The sequence below is a fragment of the Nycticebus coucang genome, chromosome 6 (genome assembly GCF_027406575.1).
Source record: "Nycticebus coucang isolate mNycCou1 chromosome 6, mNycCou1.pri, whole genome shotgun sequence".
Taxonomy (NCBI): domain Eukaryota; kingdom Metazoa; phylum Chordata; class Mammalia; order Primates; family Lorisidae; genus Nycticebus; species Nycticebus coucang.
This window is the reverse complement of record NC_069785.1, coordinates 61481753-61505480: the sequence shown is the minus strand read 5'-3', so window position 1 is coordinate 61505480 and position 23728 is coordinate 61481753. Positions and strand designations below refer to the sequence as shown.

Sequence of the window (23728 nt, the reverse complement as noted above, 5' to 3'; positions counted from 1 at the left end):
CTGTCTATTTTGTTCACTGCAGTACCCCAAGTATCTAAAACAGATCTGGGCATGTTGTAAGGATCCAAATCAAATTAACTGATTGTTGAAGGAATACAGTGGACTATTTTTTTTGTTATAATAGTAATCCATTTATTTGGGCACATAAAAATGTGTCAAACTTTTAAGGCTTCCCGTAGATACATCCTCTTTGAGGGGCCTTCCTGGATTCCCCAAGTGGTAATAATATTTTCTTCCCCTAAACCCCATTATGTGGATTTGAAAATTATCTTATTGATACTACCCTAGTCCCCTAAGCTCTGGAGAGCTGGCTTAGTGCATCCTGGATCCTTCTTTTTTTGTTGTTGCAGTTTGGCCGGGGCTGGGTTTGATTGAACCCGCCACCCTCGGCATATGGGGCCGGCGCCCTACTCATTGAGCCACGGGCGCTGCCCTATCCTGGATCCTTCTATTTGTTAAACAATTAAACGAATGTTTTTTTTTGTCTACTAAGAGATCTGGCAGTTCCAAGGAAAAAACGTATATCATTTGAAGAGAGGAATGATAACAGCTTTTTCACTCCTTGCCATTTTTGCTTTGTTTTCTTTTCTCCTTGCTGTACCTGTCACTGATCTTAAAATAATATGCTTTAATTCATTTAAAATAACAATTTCTTTGTGTAGCACCTTAGTAATTAAATTCACTATTTATCCCAAGGAAGAGCAAAGCCCAAACTGATTGGATAATTGCTTTGGTCTTTACTTCTAGTCTTTTAGAAAACAAGTACAGGAGCTTTCCACTTAACCAATGGTTATGAATTCTTGATAACATCTGGTGACTAGATTTGAAAAATTTGCAGCTGGGACGATTAATGATGGACCTTAACTGAGTTTAAATTCAGACATACATAGGATCCGTATTAATCTCAGTCAACCCCTTCAAGCAGATGCCCTATTTCGGGGAAAAGGAGATTGAAATGTACCAAGGAGCGGTAAGTTACACGTCCCATGAATTACTGTTGTGTTTAGGGCTTTTATGATGTGTACATAGCTTTTCTTGAAGTTAGTACATTTGCATTTTCTTATTATGAATTATTTATTGAGGAAGCTCAAGTAAATGGCATTGTTTGCTTTTGGATAACGTGCCACTCTTTAGTCTTTAGAAGGCAGCTAAAAACCATAGGATGAGCCTTGTTTATACGCATGTATGTACCCTTACTTAAATGGCATGTACGATCCTACGGCTTGAGAGACCCTTCTGCTTGCACACGTGCCACAAAAGTCTAAGGAATCAAAGTCAGTAAAGGTGAAAAATAAGTAGGGTAATGGCAACCATTCTCTAGAATCAGAACCTTAAGTAAGCTGTGGCTATGACTCGAACATAAAAAATGAATCTTTTGTTAGTTCCTTTATTAATCTGACCCTGGCCCCTATTCAAGCTTGGTTCCATGGCCATTCCACTTGTGTAATAAAAATAGAAACTGTAATCATCATCAGTGTATTTGATGCTGTGGTTCATCACTTCCCCAGGCCTCCTTCCCCGTCTCTGCATCTATTTCCTTTCCTTGTCCTTCCCTCTTTTCTTTGCTACAGAGGCACAAGAGCATCCATTAATCCTGACCCCTGGAAAACAAACAAAAGAGAGCCCACACAAATTCATCAGCTGAAGTGGAAAGCAAGTTACCCAGAGCAGGAGCCCACCCCATTGTTGCCAGATGAATGGTGCTGGTAACGGGAGCTGCAGGAGGCTGCCACGCAAGAGACCTCTGATAATGCTGCCTTTATGGGAGCCCAGCACAAGAGAAACACTGTCAGCCAGGCCCAGCCCTGCCCTGGTGTCCTGTCAGTGGAGCCTGGGGGCAGCAGGCGCATAGCTGGCTCCAAGTGACCGCCAAGGCACAGTAGATAGACGTGCTGTGGATGGAATGTTTCTTTCCAGTTTTCTGAAAAGGGTTGTTGCATACCTGTCCCTTTTAGGCCATGCATCCTTTGAAGTGTTCTCTTTAAAGATGTATTATCGAATTTTTAAAAATATGTCTATTTTTTTCTGCTAAAGGGAACAGAGGGTTGTAAAATTGGTATTTGCCAAGGGCCATGTACTATGTTACACTTGCAAAATTAATAAAACAGTCCTGGATACTGGCTGTGTCTTACACTGTGTCTCCATTTCACAGATGAGGCAACTGAGGCTCAGAGAGATGAGGGACTAGAATGTACTGAGTGGTGAAGCTAGGGGTTGAAGGTGAAGCTGGGGGTTGAAGGTGAAGCTGGGGGTCGAAGGTGAAGCTGGGGGTTGAAGTCGGTTCTGACTGACTTGCAGGGTCTCGGGCAGGGAAGGATCAGGTAGAGGAAATGCCTACTCTGTGGTTCTCACGTGCAGCTGTGCGGGCCACTGAGACCACAGATGGGAAACCAGTTTGGAAAATGTAGACTGAGGTGCAGAGGTCAAGTATAACTAGTCTAGCCATTTTGAAGCCGTACTGGGCAGCAGCTTGACCACACCTTTCCCTCCATTGCCCATAACATTCTCTCCACTCCATTTCCTTTCATTTTCTAACCACTTTTCTTTCTTATAATCCTCTACTTTCCTGTTTTCAAAGAAGTATTAAAAATCATCCTAAGGTATGGTGAAGGTGCAGATAACATTATTTTTTGGTTCCTGTATAGAGTTCTTCAGTTAACTAGTCCCAGGAATAGGCTCTAGCCCTCGCTGGGCAATCCCCCTCGTGAGCTCCAGGCCCACAACACGGGGAGAGCACTTAGCACCAGATACACCAGTGCTCAATGTGTGCGGAGACGTCACAGCCCTCTCTCTCTAGCCCGTGGCCACTGAGCTCATCTTCCAGAGCATGGCCACAAGCGGCAAATTCTTGGGAAGGCCCCTTGATGTATAGTAAGTCATTGCATAATAATGGTATAAGGTGGGTTAGATAAATTATGCTTTACCTTTGCTTAGTATTCTACCTTTTCAAATTACTTTCCCATCCATCATCTTGGTTACTTTGTGAAATTTTGCAGCCTGCGCATTATCATCCCTACCTTGGAGGTGGGGACCATTGAAGAGAAAGAGTCTAAATATATTCTCATTCTGGATCTGGTATCCTCTTTACTCTTTTAGGTTCAATAACCTTAAATTCAAGGAGTGTTCTGGCTCGGTGCCTGTAGCTCATCGGCTAGAGCGACAGCCATATATACCGGAGCTGGCAGGTTCAAATCCAGCCCGGGCCTGCCAAACAACAGTGACAACTACAATCAAAAAATAGCTGGGCATTATGGAGGGCGCCTGTAGTTCCAACTACTTGGGAGGCTGAGGCAAGAGACTCTCTAAACCCAAGAGTTTGAGGTTGCTGTGAGCTGTGACGCCACAGCCCTCTACCCAGGGTGACAGCTTGAGACTGTCTCAAAAAAAAAAAATCAAGGAGTGTTCTTTTACCAGCTAGATACCCCTCGAAATATTTTTCTCTTTAGTAATAATTGAGGTTGTCATGAATGTGGGTACTAAGAAATTGAAAACAGAGCTGAAGGGGGCCCGAGAATTGATTAAATATGAAAAAATTACTTGGTTTTGTATTTATGTAAGCTAAGGTATCCAATAAGGCTAAATCACAAACCCAGGAGAATACCTTGGTGTTTTTTCCCCTTCAATAGAAATTGAGGGGGAATAAAAGCAATTAGCCAAAATAGTTCATTCCTTTAAAAACAAACAAACAAAAACCCATGGCTCTTTTCTTCTTCTTATGGAAAATTTTCAGTTTTTCCTTTCATTAATGGATAGTCTCTCTTAATTCCCTCTGAGGTCTTAGACTCTGCAACTTGCCTCTTAGAAAAAAATTATGTAAGAATTTGGAATTCTAGGAGAAGTCAGATCCAGGTGTTCGGGAGGCCGCTGTCCTAAGACCTGTTGCCCAGGTGTCTTCAGCAACATTTTGAAAGGCAATGTTGTCTGCAGAGGCATTTGAGGTGTCAGGGTGTGGCGCTGGAATGGCTGGAGATGTAGGTCACGTCCAGAAGGCTGAATCCTGCCTATGCCTGTGGAAGAGTCCTTCCAAATTCCACCTTCATGACCTAGGAAACTTCATAAATTCATGTTTCATGAGACCTTTAAGATATAATTATAGGTATTGGGACTCTATAGTGGTGGATGCTTTTCTAAGGCCAAGAAAACAATGTAATGAGTTTTCTGTCTGACCATGGTTTTGTTTTTGTTCTTTTCTGTTCTAGGCACAGTATGAAAACCCACCGCATATCTACGCTCTCGCAGATAGTATGTATAGAAACATGATCATTGACAGGGAGAACCAGTGCGTCATCATCAGGTATGAGAAAATCTTTATCAGTAGGTGTTGAGGATGTGAGACCTCATGTGGGTATGGGGTTCTCTCAAGAAGCAGTGTTTTGCAACAGCTAGTGATGTCAGAGGCTGGTTAATGTTTCTGAGGGAAAAGCAGGCTGACTACTTTATCCTGGTTTATTATATAACTAACACCATGTCATAAAATTTCATATCATAACAATTTGGAACTTCCACGGGGTTATTGTCTATGCCTCTATTTCTTTTTTTTTTTGAGACAGAGCCCCAAGCTGTTGGCCTGGGTAGAGTGCTGTGGCATCATAGCTCACAGCAACCTCAAACTCCTGGGCTCAAGCGAGTCTCCTGTCTCTGCTTCCCAAGTAGCTGGGACTACAGGCGCCTGCCACAACGCCCGGCTATTTTTTGGTTGCAGCCTTCATTGTTGTTTGGCGGGCCCGGGCTGGATTCGAACCCACCAGCTCAGGTGTATGTGGCTGGCGCCTTAGCCGCTTGAGCCACAGGCCCAGAGCCAATGCCTCTATTTCTTAATTACACTTAAGGCACGTGGTGCCAGCCAGACCTGTCTGTTATCATTGAGGTCAAGTTGCACCACCCTGGCCCTAGATGAAAATCATAAAACATCTCCCCTCCCATTTGATTGTACTGTGGCTTTACTCTGAATCAGAGATCCTTTATGTCGTAAGTGAAATAAGCATGTTTCACTGTTTTGTCAACTGGAGTCCTTTTCTTCAGGTCCCATAATTTAGTAGTTCATTTTTAAATTTTCTTATTGTACTTTGTCATTTGCTTTGAATTTTTGAGGACATCACTGGTAAATACTAGCATTAGGTTTTGGTATCTATGTTTCATAATCTCTCTAAACTGACCTGGCTCTGAGAATTGGTTGGTTTAAGAGTTTTTAAAATTCTGCTTTCTTTTGCGAACATTTTCAAATACACAGAAAGTAGGGTCTTCCTATTCTCATCACTTAGAGGTTGACGGTTAACATTTCGTCCTATATATTTGTGTTTGTCTTTTTTCGTTAATTTTTTTTATCTGAAGCATTTTGGGGAAAAGTTTTTTATTTTTTTTATTTTTTGGCCAGGGCTGGCTTTGAACCCACCACCTCCGGCATATGAGGCTGGTGCCCTACTCCGTTGAGCCACAGGCGCCGCCCTGGGGGAAAGTTTTTTATTATGGATATTTACAAACAACACAAAATTAAGAAAGGGTCGTATAGTATGTCCCTGTGTATCTGTCAGCCGTTTTGTACCATTATCAACATACGGCCAGTCCTGTTTTATTGGATCTTCCCTTCCTGCCCCACTTGATTATTTAAAGCAAATAAATCCTAGATAGCAAATTCCTTTATGTGTCAATATTGAGTATGTACCTCTAAGAGATTTTTATCAGTCTATAAAAGTGAGTTCTTTTATGTCATCTAATATTATCAGTATTCCAGTTCCATGACTAGCTTATAAATTCCTTTTTATAATTTGTTCATCTTTCTGACCATGGTTTTTTGTTTGGTTTGGTTTTTTGGTTGGTTCGTATTTATTTAGGATCCAAACAAGGCCCCTACATTGCACCTGTTGCTCTGGCTCCTAAGTCTCTCATTTGTTAACAATTCTCCTTTGCTTTTGTTTTCTTGGCATGTATTTGTTAAAGAAAAAGGTGAGCCGAGCTCGGTGTCTCACTCCTGTAATCCTAGTGCTCTGGGAGGCCGAGACAGGTGGATAGCCCGAGCTCATAGGTTCTAGACCAGCCAGAGCCAGAGCGAGACCTCGTCTCTAAAAAGATAGCCAGGTGTTGTGGCGGGTGCCTGTAGTCCCAGCTACTCGAAGGCTGAGGCAAGAGGATTGCTTAAGCCCAAGAGTTTGAGGTTGCTGTGAATTGTTGACGGCACTCTACCTTAGGGGTACTAAAACTCTGTCTAAAAAAAGAAGGAAGGAAGGAAGGAAATGAGGGAGGAAGAAAGGGAGGGAGAGAGGGAGGGAGAAAGGAAGAAGGAAAGAAAGAATGACCTGCTGACCTTCTTACGGTTTGGCATTGGCTGATTGTATCCTGTTATGTTGCTTAAGTATTTCACTGTCTCCTGTGTTTTCTGTGAATTGGTAGCTAATTCTACAAGCTTGATCAGATTCAGATTCAGTTTTTGATAAAAATACTTCCCTTGTGATGCTATGCCTGTTGGTCTGTTTAATTATTTTCTATTCTATTATTCCTTCTGCATTTATTATTAATAGTTGGAGTTCTTTTAATTTGGTCACTTTAAAATACGAACCATATGAAAAGTTAGAGAAAATGCTTGAGTCCTTGCCTTTACTTACCTGTTTCCCCAAAGCAATATGTTGTTGCCCTAGCAACCTCCCGAGGTATTGTGTTTTTATTTTCAGTATTATGCCAAATTAGTGGATTTTAAACATTTTCCCTACTTAATGACATTCCAGTTATATGTTTTGGGGCAAAAATGATCCTACTGCTGACCAGTTTTGACATCGCCCCAGTCATGTCTCATAGTTACCTTCTGTCTTTCATTGTGAGCATTCCAAGTTCACCTGCACTTTCCCTGTGCAAGACCTGGAGTCTGCTGTTTTTCCAAGGTGCCCTTATTCATTTTAATGGGAAATGGTGTTTAGAAACCACTCATCTCAGCACTAAAGAATGCTCACTGGCCCATGTTTTCAGTGTTTCTAGTTCTTTTGAGAGGAGAAAGCTAAGGAAAGTGAATTTTTTTTTTTTTGAGACAGAGCCTCAAGCTATTGCCCTGGGTAGAGTGCCCTGGCAGTACAGCTCACAGTAACCTCAGACCCTGGGCTTAAGTGATTCTCTTGCCTCAGCCTCCCAAGCAGCTGGGACTACAGGCACCCACCACAATGCCCATCTATTTTTTGGTTGTAGTTGTCATTGTTTGGCAGGCGCAGGCTGGATTCGAACCCACCAGCTCTGGTGTATGTGACTGGGACATTAGCTGCTTGAGCTACAGGTGCCGAGCCAGGAAAGTGAATCTTTTAAAGAGAAGAATAAAATGAGTTTATACTGAGGTTTCCAGTTCATTTTTAAGATTGCAGGATTTTTATTTCTTTGATTTTATTTTATATCTCATTTTTCATACTACTGAAAATCTTGGTTCCTGATGCCATTAATATGCTTTACATTGTGTGTGTATTTTGTAGATAGATAAAGCAATTAAGTAATCTTGTTAATGTTTAAAATAATATTATCGGTATTATTAGTAACAATACTAAATTTGTTTTAAAATTTCTTTGTCATTCTTTCTGTCCAAATACATAATATTTACAATCAAAGTACTGGGTTCTAAGAGGTAATTAAAATAATCCCTTTCTGTGTTTTTAATGTGTCAACCTGAGTGAGCCATACTTGGGTTCATTTATTTCATTCGGTATTTTAGTGGTTTAGAATTTTTTAATTTGGCTCGGTGCCTGTGGATCAAGCGGCTAAGGCGGCAGCCACATAACACCTGAGCTGGTGGGTTCCAATCCAGCCCAGGCCGGCCAAACAACAATGATGGCTGCAACCAAAAAATAGCCAGGCGTTGTGGCAAGCGCCTGTAGTCCCAGCTGCTTGGGAGGCGGAGGCAGGAGAATCGCTTGAGCCCAGGAGTTGGAGATTTCTGTGAGCTGTGATGTCACAGCACTCTACCTAGGGTGATAGCTTGAGGCTCTGTCTCAAAAAAATAAAAAATAAAATAAAATAAAAATTTTTAATTTAATTTTGTTTAGACTTGTATAAATCACTTACATGCTTACCCAGACAACAATGTAAAAACAAGGCTCATTGGGCAGCTCCTGTGGCTCAGTCAGTAAGGCGCCGGCCCCATATACCGAGGGTGGAGGGTTCAAACCCAGCCCCGGCCAAACTGCAACCAAAAAAATAGCCGGGCGTTGTGGCGGGCACCTGTAGTCCCAGCTGCTTGGGAGGCTGAGGCAAGATAATCACTTGGGCCCAGGAGTTGGAGGTTGCTGTGAGCTGTGTGAGGCCACAGCACTCTACCCGAGGGCCATAAAGTGAGACTCTGTCTCTACAAAAAAAAAAAACAAAAAAAAAAACAAGGCTCATTGCCCGTAGTTCAGTGGTTAGGGCGCTGGCCACATACATCCCGGCTGGCAGATTTGAACCCAGCCCCAGCCTGCTAAACAACGACAACTACAACAAAAAAATAGCTGGACATTGTGGCGGACACTTGTAGTCCCAGCTCCTTGGGAGGCTGAGGCAGGAGAATCGCGTGAGCCCAGGAGTTGGAGGTTGCTATGAGCTGTGGCGCCACAGCACCTAGAACGACATAATGAAACTCTATCTCAAAAGAAAAGGGGGGAGGGGAACAAGAATGCTGAAGGATTTTAAGGTAAACATAGATCTCAAGTATTTCAAGGTAAATATAGACTTTGTGACATTTTACCCCTAAATACTTCCACATGCATCTCAGAAAAAATAAAACATTTTCTTATTTAGTCCCAGAACAATGATTACAACTAAAGAATTAATAGTAATTTTTCAATATCATCTAAAACCCAGCAGTTCATACTCAAATTTCTCTAACTGTTGCAAACATGTCCTTTCCTAGCAGTTTATGAAAATCAAAGAGCACTGATTGCGTTTGGTTATGAATCTTAAATTTATTTTTATCCTACCACAGTTCCCCTTCTATCGTCATTTTTTTCCGTGACCTTGACTTTTTGAAGTGACCAGACCCGTTTTCCTGCAGATAACCTCATAGATTAGTCTGACCGTTCCCTGAGGGTCTCACTCTCCTTACTCCATTCCATCACTGGACTTTTTATAAATTGAAAGTGTGACCTAATTATTTGATTAGATGCAAGTTAAATTTTGTGGGGAGGAGTACTTGGGTAAGGATGAATTTGGGTGTTTAACAGGAAATGTTTCTGTTTGGCACCAAGGGGCGGCGCGAACTGCTTTCCTAACTGGAATTTAATGAGAGTGTCGAGGAGGAGTTTTCTGCTGAAGTCCCTTGCCCTTTTTCCTTTCTCTCTTTCCCTCCTCTGGGTTTGTACCCATGTCTTTCCCACCCACAGATGTCCCTCCCCCTGTCACTGCCGGACACGTGCACTTCCAGGATCCTTCTTTCCAGCTGTGCGGGTAGCAAAGACTTCAAGGACCTGCTCCAAGGCTCCGATTTAGGAAGTAGGAGAAGGGGGAGCTTCTCCCACCCAGCCATCTGGAGTTGGGCCACGCTGCAGGTTAAGGGCACCGTCCTCCCCAAGCTGTCCTCGCTTCAGACACCAGCTGCAATTTCAGGGCTCCCCAGGCCACCCTTATAGGTTCAGGGGTTCCACTACACCCTTGGGCTCAATAATTCACTAGAATGACTCACAAAATTCACCAAAGCCCTATATTCCAGTTTATTGCAGCAAAATTTGGATACAAATCAGAGCTAGAGAAAAGAGATACATAGGGCAAGGCCTGGGAGGGTCCAAATGTGAAACTTCCAGTTGTCCTGTCCCTGTGGAGTCATGGATTACGTTACCTTCTACCAGCTGTGACATGTGACAGTGCCAACTAGGGAAGGTCACCAGCTGTGCCTCTGGTACCCAGAGTTTTGATCTGGGCTTAATCACTTACTGCCTGCATGGTTCACCTTCAGACTCCAGCTGCTCTTGAGGGCTGGGCTTATTTCAGTTTCCAGTTCCTCTGAAGTTTTGAAATGTGTTCCTAAGCCCTCTAAATAAGTCATGTTGTTAGACTGTCCTGTGGCCAAAGCCCCCAGGCAAACAAAGATTGTCCTATCAGGCAGGATATTCCAAGGTTCTTGAGTTAATTCTTTCTTACACCGGAGCTATAGTTTGACTGCTTTGGGTCTATAAAATGGAAATTTCTGGCACACCGTGGTTCACTCTCACCTGCTCTCTGACCCCGGGCAGCGCTGCTCTTGCCTTCACATGTGAGTGAACTGACAGGGTGTTGACCTTGGACACCTTTCTGGTTCTAACTCTTTCTTCCAAATGATGCTAGAGAGGAGGGAACCAGGGAAATACTTGACACTGGAGGGGCGGGGTGCTCCATCTGCTAGCAGCGGTGTGAATGCATTAAAGCAAATAAAACTCATTTTCTTGTCTCAGTACCTATAGCTCGCTGGGTAAGCAGCCAGCCCATACACTGGGGCTGGTGGGTTCAAACCCAGCCTGGGCCTGCTAAGCAATGACAACTGCAACAAGAAAGTAACCGGGCGTTGTGGCAGGCCCCTGTAGTCCCAGCTAGTTGGGAGGCTGAGGCAAGAGAATTGCTTAAGCCCAAGAGTTTGAGGTTACTGTGAGCTGTGACGCCACAGCACTCTACCAAGGGCAAGATAGTGAGACTCTGTCTCAAAAACAAAGACAAAAAACTCATTTTCTTGAGAGCTAGAAGAGAAGGCTACTTCTTCGGATTCTGGTGTAGCTGGAAAGACTAGGAATTTTTAGCATTGTTTAATTAGGAAATACAAAACTAAGGATGACCTAATTTCAATGGTGTTCTTTCAGACTCCTGCCTCCTCATCTCCCTGGTGTGATTTTGTCTAAGTGACACTTTAGATGGCATAAAGCAGCCCATAAAAGCAGCATTTCCAGGTTCCTCCCCACCTTATACACATTTCCTTATGCAGTGGACACAGTGATAGGATGGACTGGCCCCTACCTATTTCTAGATGAGAAATCAGTGTAACAAATTGAATTTAAAAAGAAAGGAGGTGCGCTGCTTTCTCCAGCAGAGGTGTCTGTTGACGGTGGGCCCCGAGTTCTGCACATCTATAAACTTTACTTGTCAAAAAGGTTGGCATTGATCAGCCTCAAGTAGATGGACTCATGCCAACCAAACTCACAGTTGAGTATGACTCAGGCCCTAGTTCATTGTATTGTAGGGAGGATTCTCCCTGTGGACAGCTGAGTATTTGCACTGGAATATAGTCCATGAAGGAGCCCAGTTACCCTTAGGAGACTGAGTGGCTTCCATAGATCCTAATTTCACCTTCCAGTCCTTGTGCTCACTAGCTTAACTTTCGAGGGATACCTATCTCCAATTCCCGAATTGCCTTATTAGATTATTATACAGATATCTGGGATCCACCTGCAGAGACTCTGTTTCAACTGATTTGTGGTGAACCCAGCGCATCATATCTTTTTTCAAGCTCCCCAAGTTATTCTAGTTAAGAAGCAGGGAAAAGACTCTGGAAATTGTGATTCTAGGTCGCCTCTTCTTGCCTTTAGTACCGTTCATCCTGACAGGACCTACTGACTGAATGCCTGCCCTCTGCTGGGTGCTTTTCATACAGTTTATCTCTTTCAATTCTCACCACTCTGGTTGTCAGCCCTGTTGTTTCTTGAAGTTTCATCCTGAAAATGAGGCTTAAGAGAATTGAAGATCCCAAACCTGGGAAATGGCAGAGCCTCTATTTGAACTTGATCCCGTCTGACTTCTAACCTTACACACTTGCTTTGGATCCTGCTGGCAAGTGAGGCTTCCCTATGTGTCAAGTTTCCCACATTTTAGTGGTGATGTAACAGCTGCCACCAGACAGAGGTCCAGGAAATGGGTTGTCCTGGATTTAATGGAGATCCTAGAATAAAATACCCCCGCAACCCAAAATCCTACAGGTGCTTGCTTCTTTAAGCCTAACTTTTTGCATGATCTTTTTGTTTTTGTTTCTTTTTGAGACAGTCTTACTGTGTCACCCTGGGTGGAATGCCGTGGGATCATCACAGTTCTCAGCAACCTCGAACTCCTGGGCTCAAGCAATCCTCCTGCCTCAGTCACCAGGACTACAGGCACCTGCCATGACACCTGTTTAGTTTTTCTATTTTTAGTGGATATAGGGGGTCTCTCTTGCTCAGGCTGGTTGCTGACTCCTGAGCCTGAGCTATCCTCCCACCTCAGACTCACAGAGTGCTAGGATTACTGGCCTGAGCAACCGCCCCTGGCAGTGTTAGCTGTGACGCTCTCTGCTCTCATCATCAGGAGGCTGATGATTGTGTGTTCGTCAGCCCACAGACTGATTTTACAGAACACAATGTTATTGACACATTAACCTCAATTGCTTACCAAGAGGTGAAGTTGTATTTATCCCCCAAATGGCCATACCAAGGCCATTCCTGACTTTCTATCTTACTGGGGGTGTGTGTGTGGGAAGAACTTCATCTTCCACTTCTTTTCATCTTCCCTGTGGCCTGTTATTTGGGAGATGAGACTGATTGAGCGGTAGACCCCTGCTTTGACAGGCTGATAAACCTGCAGGTCTGTGAGCAGGGACACAATACTACCCTAGGCTGGTTCACAATGATAAATCGGTGGTAGAACAGAGGCAAGGGCTTGAGCCATTACAGAAATTTAGTGTGGCGATGAGGGCCTGAGTTAGAAGGGCAACGAGGAAACTGATAGGTGGCTTTCAGTATGCCTGTGAGTGAATGGAGAAATAGACAAAAGAATGTGGACTCCCTGGCAGTGCCAACAGAAAAACAAAGGAGTTAACAGCTACATTAGCATCATAAAAAATGATGATGAGCGCCTGAAGGGTTGGTAGACACTGTGAGCCTGGTAAATGAGCACCCACGTCTGTTTAGCTCATTATTTTGTTCTCCAAAATTCTGAATTTGGATTTGCACCTGAGAACCACGTATGTGGTTGTTGCGTGAGCGGCGATGCGAAAGAACAGTAGCTTAGAAGAATAGTAAGTTGTTTTAAACTCACACTGAGTTCACTTTGTGTGCTTGATGTAGGGTATGTTTATTTCTAAATATTATCCTACATGTGGTACTTTAGCTACAGAGACATCTTTACAAATCTGATTAATGGGATAATCACGGTGTGGTAAAAGGAGAAGAACTGACAAGTTTTTCTCTCATTTTCTACCATCTCTGCGTCACCAGGAAAGATCTTGGCAGTGTGGCCAGAGGCATTTCTGAAACCTTTGCCAGCTGACCTTTATGGAGAATTACTGGGCCATGGAGAATATTTATGTGGCATTTTTATGGCTGCCATCAAAAGTGAATTTCTTCCTGGACACAGTGGCTTACGCTTGTAATTCCAGCACTTTGGAAGGCAGAGGCAGGGGATAGTTTGAGGTTAGAGGTATGAGACCAGCCTGGGCAACATAGCCTCTACTAAACAAACACATAAATAAGCAAGCCAGGCATGCTGGTATGTGCCTATAGTCCCAGCTATTCTGGAGGCCAAGGCAGGAGGATCACTCGAGCCCAGGAGTTCAAGGCTATGTGAGCTACAGCTATGCCACTGCAATGGGCAAGAGAACAAGACCCTGCTTCTGGAGAGTAGGGCATTCTGTCCTTCATGTACATGTACAATGCCCATTTACAAAGTCTTCCTTTTTTTTGAGACAGAGCCTCAAGCTGTCACCCTGGGTAGAGAGAGTGCAGTGGCATCACAGCTCACAGCAACCTCCAACGCCTGGGCTCAAGCGATTCTCGTGCCTCCACTTCCCAAGTAGCTGAGACTACAGGCACCCACCACAATGCCTAGCTACTTTTTGGCTGCAGCTGTCATTGTTGTTTGGCGGGTCCGGGCTGGATTCGAACCCACCAGCTTAGGTGTATGTGGCTGGCGCCTTAGCCGCTTGAGCCACAGGTGCCGAGCCCATTTACAAAGTCTTTTCAGATTGTATTCTACATGGGTGCTAAATAAATATGCTCCAAAAATTAATAAGGACATTTGAGAGCTATTTTGAAGGCACATCAATAGGATTTGCTGACTAGTTAACTATGAAAATTTTCAATGAAGAAAAGGAGACAATTGTTACTATTGCGGCTAAGAATTCTGACCTACCTGCTTCAAAAGACTTTTTTTTTTTAATCTTGAGATACAGTCTCATTCTGTTGCCCTGGGTAGAGCTGTGGTGGCAAATCTCACAGCAACCTCAAACTCTTGGGCTTGACGAGCCTCTGGCCTCAGCCTCCTGAGTAGGTGGGACTTCAGGCACCCAGCAGTGCAGGGCCTGGCTAGTTTTCTGTTTAGTAGACAGGGTCTTGCTCTTGCTCAGGCTGGCTTTGAATTCCTGACCTCAGGCTAACCACCCACCTCAGCCTCCCAGAGTGCTGGGATTACTGGCGGGAGCCACCTCACCCATGCTCAGAAGGCGTGTTGCTGAGTTTTGCAGTAGTAAAGATTAAAGGAAAGCAATCCACATGTCTAGTATTTGGTTTGTGTCTCTGCGGTGGTCTCTGCCTCGGCGCCGCCAGGTGTCTCAGGATTCCCACTCTGTCTTCCTGTCTTTCATGTATTTCAGGAACCTTTTATCATTAGCACTGGGACTCTGCAAGACCCTCCTGAGCTTCTGTTGGATACCCAATTTCTTGTTTATCCCAGCAGCATTGGCCTTGAGTCTGTCTGTCTGGCCCGTCCTGTCAGCTCAAGCGGGGAGGAGGCTGCCCAGAGGCTTCCTCTGGCTGTGCATTTGAGCCCCAAGGGCCCAGATTTACCCTGTTTCCCAAGTTCTCAGCAAAAATTACCTTCTATTCTGCATGGCTGCTAAAATCCCTTTATTGTCAGTCAAGGAGTACTGTTCGAGAAAGCTTCCTGATTGATGTATTATCCATAATTGTAACAGCAACCCCTCTTTGAGTACTTCTTTTGTATCCTTTTAAATCCATCCTTTTTAATCTTCATGCCAACCAGGTAAACTAGCTATTATTATTATTTCCCTTTTACAGCTCAAGAAACTGAGTCTCAAAGAGGTAATGAAACTCGTTAAACACCTTTTTTTTTTTTTTATTAAATCATAGCTATGTACATTAATGCAATTATGGGGTCCAATGTGCTGGTTTTATATACAATTTGAAATACTTTCATGAAACTGGTTAACATAGCCTTGATCACATTTTTTTAGTTATTGTGTTAAGACATTTATATTCTACACTTAGTAGATTTAACATGTACCCTTATAAAATGCACCATAGGTGTGGTCCCACCAATTACCCTCCCTCCACCTATTTTCCCTCTTCCTCTCCCTTCCTCCTCCTCTTTCCATTTCGTCTTGGGCTGTAGTTGGGTTATAGCTTTCATATGGAAGTGTGGTTGTTTATAAATTGGTTTCATAGTAGGGCTGAGTACATTGTATACTTTTTCTTCCATTCTTGAGATACTTTGCTAAGAAGAATATGTTCCAGCTCCATCTTTTAAAAGAGTTAAAGTCTCCCTTGTTAAACATCTTGCATTTGAAATGTGGCAAGCCAGGGCTGTCTGCATCCAATGTTACAGGCTTTCCACTTTGCTGTGCTGCTTTGAGTAGCAGGTGTTAGGTTACCATTCGTGGCTGTGAGGTGCAATGGAAAGATCTCCGGGGCAAGTCACAGGGTGGACTTTTCGTTCTGCTCTAAGGTGTGTGACCTCTGGCAAACTTTAGTCACTTCATCTGCAAAATGCTAATTAACACCTCAAGGAAATGTAAAGAAAGTGTAATAAGAAAATATACATCAATAATTTTCATTTACTTTTTTTTTTTTTTTGGAGACAGAGTCTCACTCTGTTCCCCAGGCTCGAGTGCAGTGGCATGATCATAGCTCATTGCAACCTCAAACTCCTGAGCTCAAACAATCCTAGTTCAGCCTCCCAAGTACTGGGATTACAGGCACACACCACCATGCTGGCTAATTTTTTTTTTTGAGACAGAGTCTCACTTTTTTGCCCCCGTTAGCATGCTGTGGTGTCATAGCTCACAGTAGCCTCAAACTCTCGGGCTCAAGTGATCCTCTTGCCTCAGCCTCCCAAGTAGCTAGGACTACAGATGCCCACCACAACGCCTGGCTATTTTTTGAGATGGGGGTCTCACCCTTGCTCAGGCTGGTCTCAAACTTGTGAGTTCAGGCAATCCACTTGCCTCAGCCTCCTAGAGTGCTGGGATTACACATGTAAACCACTGAGCCTGGCCAGCCTAGCTAATTTTTAAATTTTTTGTAAAGACAGGGTCTCCCTATATTGCCCAAGCTGGTCTTGAACTCCGGGCCTCAAGTGATCATACTACCTTGACCTCCTAAAGTACTGAGATTACAAAGTGTGAGCCACCATGCCTGCTCCCCTCCTCAAAATATTTTTCAGCTGTTAAAGAGCAGTATAAAATATCTGCTAGTACACTAAAAAGAAATTTTAGACCTAATAAATAGCTGAGCTAGGGCTAAAAGTTGGTGTTCAGACTAAATATTGGGTTTTTCCTATTGCATCAGGCTGGGCCATGATGAGCATTGCCATGGGGCCATTTTCTTGGCAGACTAAGTGAAAATTTTGTCTGCTTGACAGCATTAATTAACTGGGCATTTGTCTGGCAGTGGCAAGAAATAGCAGCTCTTTGTCTTGTTCACACTTGCCTTAATACATATATTAAAGGATGAATTTATATCACATATTTAGCAGTTTCGGTATGGCTGTTTGTTTTTGTATTTTATACCTTTAGTCATTGCATATACTTCAGGATTTTTTTTTTTTTTTTTGAGACAAACTCTTACTTTGTCGCCCTTGGTAGAGTGCCATGGTGTCATAACTCACAGTAACCTCAGACTTCTGGGCTCAAGAGATTCTCTTCCTCTCCTCCCAAGTAGCTAGGACTACAAGTGCCTGCCACAATGTCCAGATATATATATATTTTTTTTTTTCGTAGAGACAGAATCTCACTGTATCGCCCTCGGGTATAGCAACCTCTAACTCTTGGGCTTACGCGATTCTCTTGCCTCAGCCTCCCGAGCAGCTGGGACTACAGGCGCCTGCCACAACGCCCGGCTATTTTTTTGTTGCAGCTTGGCCGGGGCTGGGTTTGAACCCACCACCCTCGGCATATGGGGCAGGCGCCCTACTCACTGAGCCACAGGCGCCGCCCCGTCCAGATACTTTTTAAGAGAGGGTCTTGCTCTAGCTCAGGCTAATCTCGAAATCATGAGCTCAGGCAATTGTTTTGCCTCAGCCTCCAGAGTGCTGGGAGTACAGGCATGAGGATTATCATTATTATTATTATTTATTTTGAGACAGAGTCTCACTATGTTGCCCCCGGTAGAGTGCTGTGATGTCACAGCAACCTCAAACTCTTGGGCTTAAGCAATTCTCTTGCCTCAGCCTCCCAAGTAGCTGGGACTACAGGGGCCCACTACAGACCCAGTGTATGTGGCCGGCGCCCTAACCACTGAGCTACAGGTGCCGAGCCCTGAGGATTATTATTATTATTTTTTTTTTTTGAGACAGAGCCTTAAGCTGTCGCCCTGGGTAGAGTGCTGTGGCATCACAGCTCACAGCAACCTCCAACTCCTGGGCTCAAGCGATTCTCCTGCCTCCGCCTCCGCCTCCGCCTCCCAAGCAGCTGGGACTACAGGCACCTGCTACAACACCCGGCTATTTTTTGGTTGCAGCCGTCATTGTTGTTTGGCAGGCCTGGGCTGGATTCGAACCTGCCAGCTCATGTGTATGTGACTGGTGCCTTAGCTGCTTGAGACACAGGCCCTGAGCCAGGATTATTTTTTAATATGATTACAACACCCAACAAAGAACCTCTCTCTCCTTAACCTTGGGACCCCCCTCATCCCCACCTCCCAGTGACCAATGATACTTCCCCTCTGACTTATTTTTCTGCTCTGCATTCAGTAGGGCTGCCAGGAGGGGAAGCTAGGATTTGAATCATCCCAGAGGACCGTCCAGACCTTCTTTGATGTCGTTTCTTGTTCTCACAGAATTATCTTGTCTTGTGATCACAGTGATGCAGGCTATCATTTGTTAGTTCCAACTATGTGAGAGATAATAAATGTTGGCAGAAGGCTTGCTTGAATGGATGTGTATAAGAAAGTCTCAGGAGGACTTAAAAGTTTGATCATACTGTGAATTGTGCTGTTCATGGAGTTAGGTGGGAAACATAGAATATTTCCCTTCCTCTGAGGCAGTACAGCTTCAGCTCCTGAGTCATGCTAACCCAAGCCCCTTCTTACCTCTCCCACTTACTAGCTAAGTGTCCTTGAGCAACTTGCCTTTCTCATCAAAAAAATGAAGTTTTTGCGCGTGCATGCGTGCACGCACACACACATCTGGCTACCTTTACCTGTCTCTTTAACTAGTTGTGACTTCCTTTCAGAATCTTTTCCAAGCAAACACTCCAGTCAGGGATGGATGCCACCCGAGAGTCCACATCTTCACTGGGTTGTTAATGGCATTTGTGGGCCTGACTTCCCCCAAGAGGCAGTAAGTGAGCTCCTCCCTGGCTGGAGTCACGAATCATTATGGCCCACATGGTGGGGATGGGGTTAGTGCACATTGCAGGAGTAAATGCATGAATGATTTTTGTTTTAAGTTTTTGTCCTTTCTAAAGTGCAAAGAAAACATTGCAATTATGTTAACTCAATCAGTTACAAGGAAACGAGAGTTGCTACCATCCTGATCCAATAGAGATATTTTTGATCCTGATCCAATAGAGATATTTTGGGACCGGGAATGGGAAGATGGGAGTACACTGGTGAGTCTTCCTTCCAACAGTAAGAAAAATTGACCCTATGTATTCTAGGGGATATCTCAAAACAACTGAAATATTTTTACTTTTGCTAAAATAAGTTTGCATGAATTAAAAACACTATTGATTTTTAAGTGAGGAATAACCTTTCTCAGAAAAACAATGTGGTCCTTGAATCCAGTTATTAATATGCTGCTGTAAATGGTTTTCCTCAGAACATTCTTTCTGTTTCTTTAAAATTTTAGCATATGTTTCTACTTCTGTAGCTCACACACACATACACACATGCAAATACTACATTAGTTTCTATTTAAATTGATATTTCCTATAAAGTCTGTCTTAAGTCTGATTTAAAATTGCTTGGCTGGTTCCCAGACGGCTATATAAGAACTAGACAATTTTTTGAAAATTCCTTTTCCTAGACTCTTTCCCTGGAGACTGGGATTCAGGAGGTCAAATGAGGGCCCCAAACATGGGCATTTTAAAAATACTCTGAGGATTCTGATGGACTGCCAGATTTAGGAACCACTGGGACATTTTCCTAATTTCTAGAGTTTTTTTGTTTGTTTTGTTTTTCAGTCCACTGTGTCACTTTATTTATTTATTTTTAATTTTATTTTATTTTTACATTTATTTCATTTCATTTATTTATTTATTTTCATTTTATTTTAGCTATCTTTTTGAGACAGATTTCTCACTCTGTTGCCCTGGGTAGAATGCCATGGCATCATAGATCGCAGCAACCTCAAACTCTTAGGCTCAGGCAATCCTCTTTTCTGAGGCTCCCGAGAAACTGGGACTACAGGCACCTGCCACAACACCGGCTAATTTTTCTATTTTTAGTAGAAATGGGGGTCTTGCTTTTGCTCAGAATGATCTCAAACTCCAGCTCAAGCAATCTACCTACCTCAGCCTCCCGGTGTGCTAGGATTATAGGCAAGAGCCACCTTACCCAGCCCACTTTATCACTTTAGAAGTCAAGTGATGGGGCGGTGCCTGTGGCTCAGTGAGTAGGGTGCTGGTCCCATATACCGAGGGTGGCAGGTTTGAACCCGGCCCTGGCCAAACTGTAACAAAAAATAGCCAGGCATTGTGGCAGGTCCCTATAGCTACTTGGGAGGCTGAGGGAAGAGAATCGCCTAAGCCCAAGAGCCAGAGGTTGCTGTTAGCTGTGACGCCATGGCACTCTACCGAGGACGACAAAGTAAAACTGTGTCTGTAAAAAAAAAAAAAAAAAAAAAAGTCAAGTGAAGACGATGAAATTAGGAAGGGCTGCCTGTAAATGTAAACAAAGCAAATTGCTCTCACTGCTCCGAGATGCAAAGTGAATAATTTTCAATCTCCTGCACATTCTATCTGATATCTTCACATTCTTTTAACTTGGTTCAGAAGAAGAAACAATATTTTTTCATCCCAAATAGGCCAGTATAATTATAGTTACATATACTACTATAAGCTTCAGTAATTATGTAACACTCCATTGTCGTACCATATTTTAAGCAAATTGCCAGCCTCTGATCAATAAAACTGCTTCTTAAGTGCCTGTAAATTTTTTTTTTTTTTTTGGCCAGGGCTAGGTTTGAACCCGCCACCTTTGGCATATGGGCCCGGCGCCCTACTCCTTGAGCCACAGGCGCCGCCCAAGTGCCTGTAAATTGAAACCAAGAAATGAAAATTCCAATCAATGTTTAGCCAGAACTAATTATTGTAAATCTCCTGAAAAAGATCACGATTTCTGAGAATGTAGATGTCCTGTTTTTAGACCTGGCATACTTATTTTAGTATATGAAAAGAGTTACTTTAAATTATTATCTTTCTACTTCCAACAAAAGGAACAAAATATTTCATATCTGATTATACTGTTAACTGAAGACACAGTTGGGAGATTACTGTACTATTTTTTATAATTCCAGTAGGACTTGTTCTCTTTCTTTCATAGCTTGTTCTAAAGAACTCTAAATGCAAAAATAAAAACTTAGTGAAAATATGTTTACTCGTGGTGATTTGTAGGAAGCTGAACAATATTCTAATAAATTAATCAGTGTTGATTATCATTGCCATATGTTATCCCTTCTTTTACTAAAAATTCTGTTTTTAAAAAATCTGAAATATATGGTTGATTGCCCATCTCAAAAAATTTAAGCATCAAGAGAAAGTATAGGAAAAGAGAAAAGAATCATCAATCTTGGACTTTCCGATATTCTTAAATGTTTTCATTCTTTACAACTTACAAAAGGGAGTTCCATAGTTGATGTTTTACCTGTGCTTCAATGAGGGAGAGTGCATGTATATGAACCCAGGATCTTGTATAAAAATCATCTGATTATGTGGATAATTTAGAAGATAATTTCCTTGTGGAGTTTAATTTGCCAGACTTACTTGTGCCTGTGAATACGCATGTCCTCTGTAAGCAGGGTGACGCCTCGTCCCAGCCTGGCTCATTGTCTACCTGCCACTGTTATCTTAAGAAATTTGAGTTTGATTTTCCCATTCAAGTGATCAGGAAGCCAGGGAGCTGGGCACTAAGAAGGTGGAGGAACTGCATGAGTGGGTTTAGACTTTCGGAGGGTCTGAGCCCTCAACCAGGATAGTCCCTCTTTCCTCTCCAAAATCTATCGAAGACCATACATTAGTTCAGGGAAATTCACCAGAGAGTCTGAGTTTTCCCACCTGGCTACTTCAAATCTTTTGTTTGTTTTGTTTTGAAATATCAAATTATTTCCAAAATTTATTTCTCTTTCCTTTTTGGGGGTGGGGTTATCTTCTTTGGCTGTACCACAAGCAAATGTTTCCCCTTTTGTTGGGTATCTCAGCAATTGATAGCAGTTAATTAGGCTGGGTATTCATAAAAGGACATTTGCTCTACCCTCCAAAATTCTTTTCTTTCTTTTTTTTGAGACAGAGCCTCACTGTGTTGCCCCGGGTAGAGTGCTGTGGCATCACAGCTCACAGCAACCTCAAACTCTGGGGCTTAAGCGATTCTCTTGCCTCAGCCTCCCAAGCAGCTGGGAATCCAGGCACCCACCACAACACCTGGCTATTTTTCAGTTGTAGTTGTCATTGTTGTTTGGCAGGCCTGGGCTGGATTCAAACCCGCCAGCTCTGGTGTATTTGGCTGGCGCCCTAGCCACTGAGCTATAGGCTCCAAGCCACCCCAAAATTCCTGATTACCAAGAGCAAACAAAAATATTGTCTTAGGAACTTTAGTAGCCTGAATTTTTCGTACTGAATCCCACCATCATATTCTATGACATGGGTTGCTTTAATTAATTCTATCCCAGTAAGACAAAGGCTACCAACAGAGAGATGAGCAATCTGACTGACTTAAGCATGTTCTGAGTTGAGGTCATTATCAATTCAGGGGGATTTTCAAGGAAGGATGGTTGGGGATTTTGAAGAGCAGACTAAATACTTTTAACAAAAGGATTTCCCCATGCACCAGGCTAACAAACGGAAGGTAGTCTTTGTTACTCAGGATGTGATTAATATTGCCTCATCATTTAATTTTAGAACTTCTAAAATAAGGAAGCTTGCATCAGTCAAGGCACATGGTTTGAGACCTCAGAGTGCCTACTTTTTCTTTTTCTTTTTTTAATAGCAGAAAAAAAAATTATACATTACAAAAAGTTTTGTAAATCATGAATTAAAACAAGTGTCCCATAGTCTCTTTAACTTGACCAAAACTTCTGATTCCAGTCTTTTTTTAATTAACGTAGTTAAAAAATACTTTTGTAACCATGTTTCATATATAATTTGAGTTTACTTATTTCCTGTAACATCACTGCCTCTGCTTTTCCCCCCCTGTGTTTACAGTCTTTGTGGCAGGTGTAACTTCACCCTTGTGATAGTCCAGAATTTCCCTAATCCCGCCCTCTGTTATTGGGCGCTTAGATTACTTGTCTTTCCTTTTTTTTTTTTGTAGAGACAGAGTCTCACTTTATGGCCCTCGGTAGAGTGCCGTGGCCTCACACAGCTCACAGCAACCTCCAACTCCTGGGCTTAAGCGATTCTCTTGCCTCAGCCTCCCGAGTAGCTGGGACTACAGGCGCCCGCCACAACGCCCGGCTATTTTTTGGTTGCAGTTTGGCCGGGGCCGGGCTTGAACCCGCCACCCTTGGTATATGGGGCCGGGGCCCTACCGACTGAGCCACAGGCGCCGCCCTACTTGTCTTTCCTATACACAATGCAAATGATTAAGATTCTGATTCACACCATGTTAATGTTGCTCACCCAGGTCACAGAGGTAACCTCACCCTGCCATGATTTGACTTTCTTTTTTTTTTGAGACAGAGCCTCAAGCTGTCGCCCTGGTTAGAGTGCCAGGGCATCATAGCTCACTGCAACCTCAAACTCCTGGGCTCAAGCGAGTCTCCTGTCTCTGCCTCCCAAGTAGCTGGGACTACAGGCGCCCGCCACAATGCCCGGCTATTTTTTGGTTGCAGCCATCATTGTTGTTTGGTGGGCCCAGGCTGGATTTGAACCTGCCAGCTCAGGTGTATATGGCTGGCACCTTAGCCGCTTGAGCCACAGGTGCCGAGCCATGATTTGACTTTCTTAACCAACGCTGTGGGTTTTTTTTTTTTCCTGAATTCTTTTTGTCTGTTTTCTTTTTCTTTTTGTTTGTTTTGTGGGGGGCATGGGAGAGAACTGGTCTCAGTCCACTTTATAGTTAGGCATTTTTGTCTTTCTTTCCTCAGTGGTGAAAGTGGTGCTGGAAAGACAGTGGCTGCCAAATACATCATGAGTTACATCTCCAGAGTGTCTGGAGGAGGCCCCAAAGTCCAGGTGAGTTGGCGATGGCTTTATGTTATGTCAAATGTAAGAGGCTCCATTTTTTGTTTAACAAAAGGATTTTTCTTCCACAGAAAAGACATTGATTCTATAATTAAAATACTTGAAATCTGCAAAAAAAAAAAAAAAAAAGCACATTACAAGATAGTGACGCCTAATGTATAATAATCTCCTACAAATCAAGAAAAAGGTCAATAGTCCAAAAGAAAAATAAAGAACAGGAAAGACACT

The 23728-nt window shown here is 43.1% G+C and overlaps 1 protein-coding gene across 4 annotated transcripts in view; it reads left to right on the top strand.

Annotated features, from left to right (window-relative positions):
- Positions 1 to 23728, top strand: part of MYO1E (myosin IE) — a 230818-nt gene that overhangs the window by 101110 nt on the left and 105980 nt on the right. For all 4 annotated transcript variants that reach the window (XM_053594008.1, XM_053594010.1, XM_053594007.1 and 1 more), the window contains exons 3-5: positions 881 to 970; positions 4200 to 4294; positions 23404 to 23491. In XM_053594008.1, coding sequence (XP_053449983.1) covers positions 881 to 970; positions 4200 to 4294; positions 23404 to 23491 — 273 coding nt within the window. The remainder of the gene's footprint in view (positions 1 to 880; positions 971 to 4199; positions 4295 to 23403; positions 23492 to 23728) is intronic.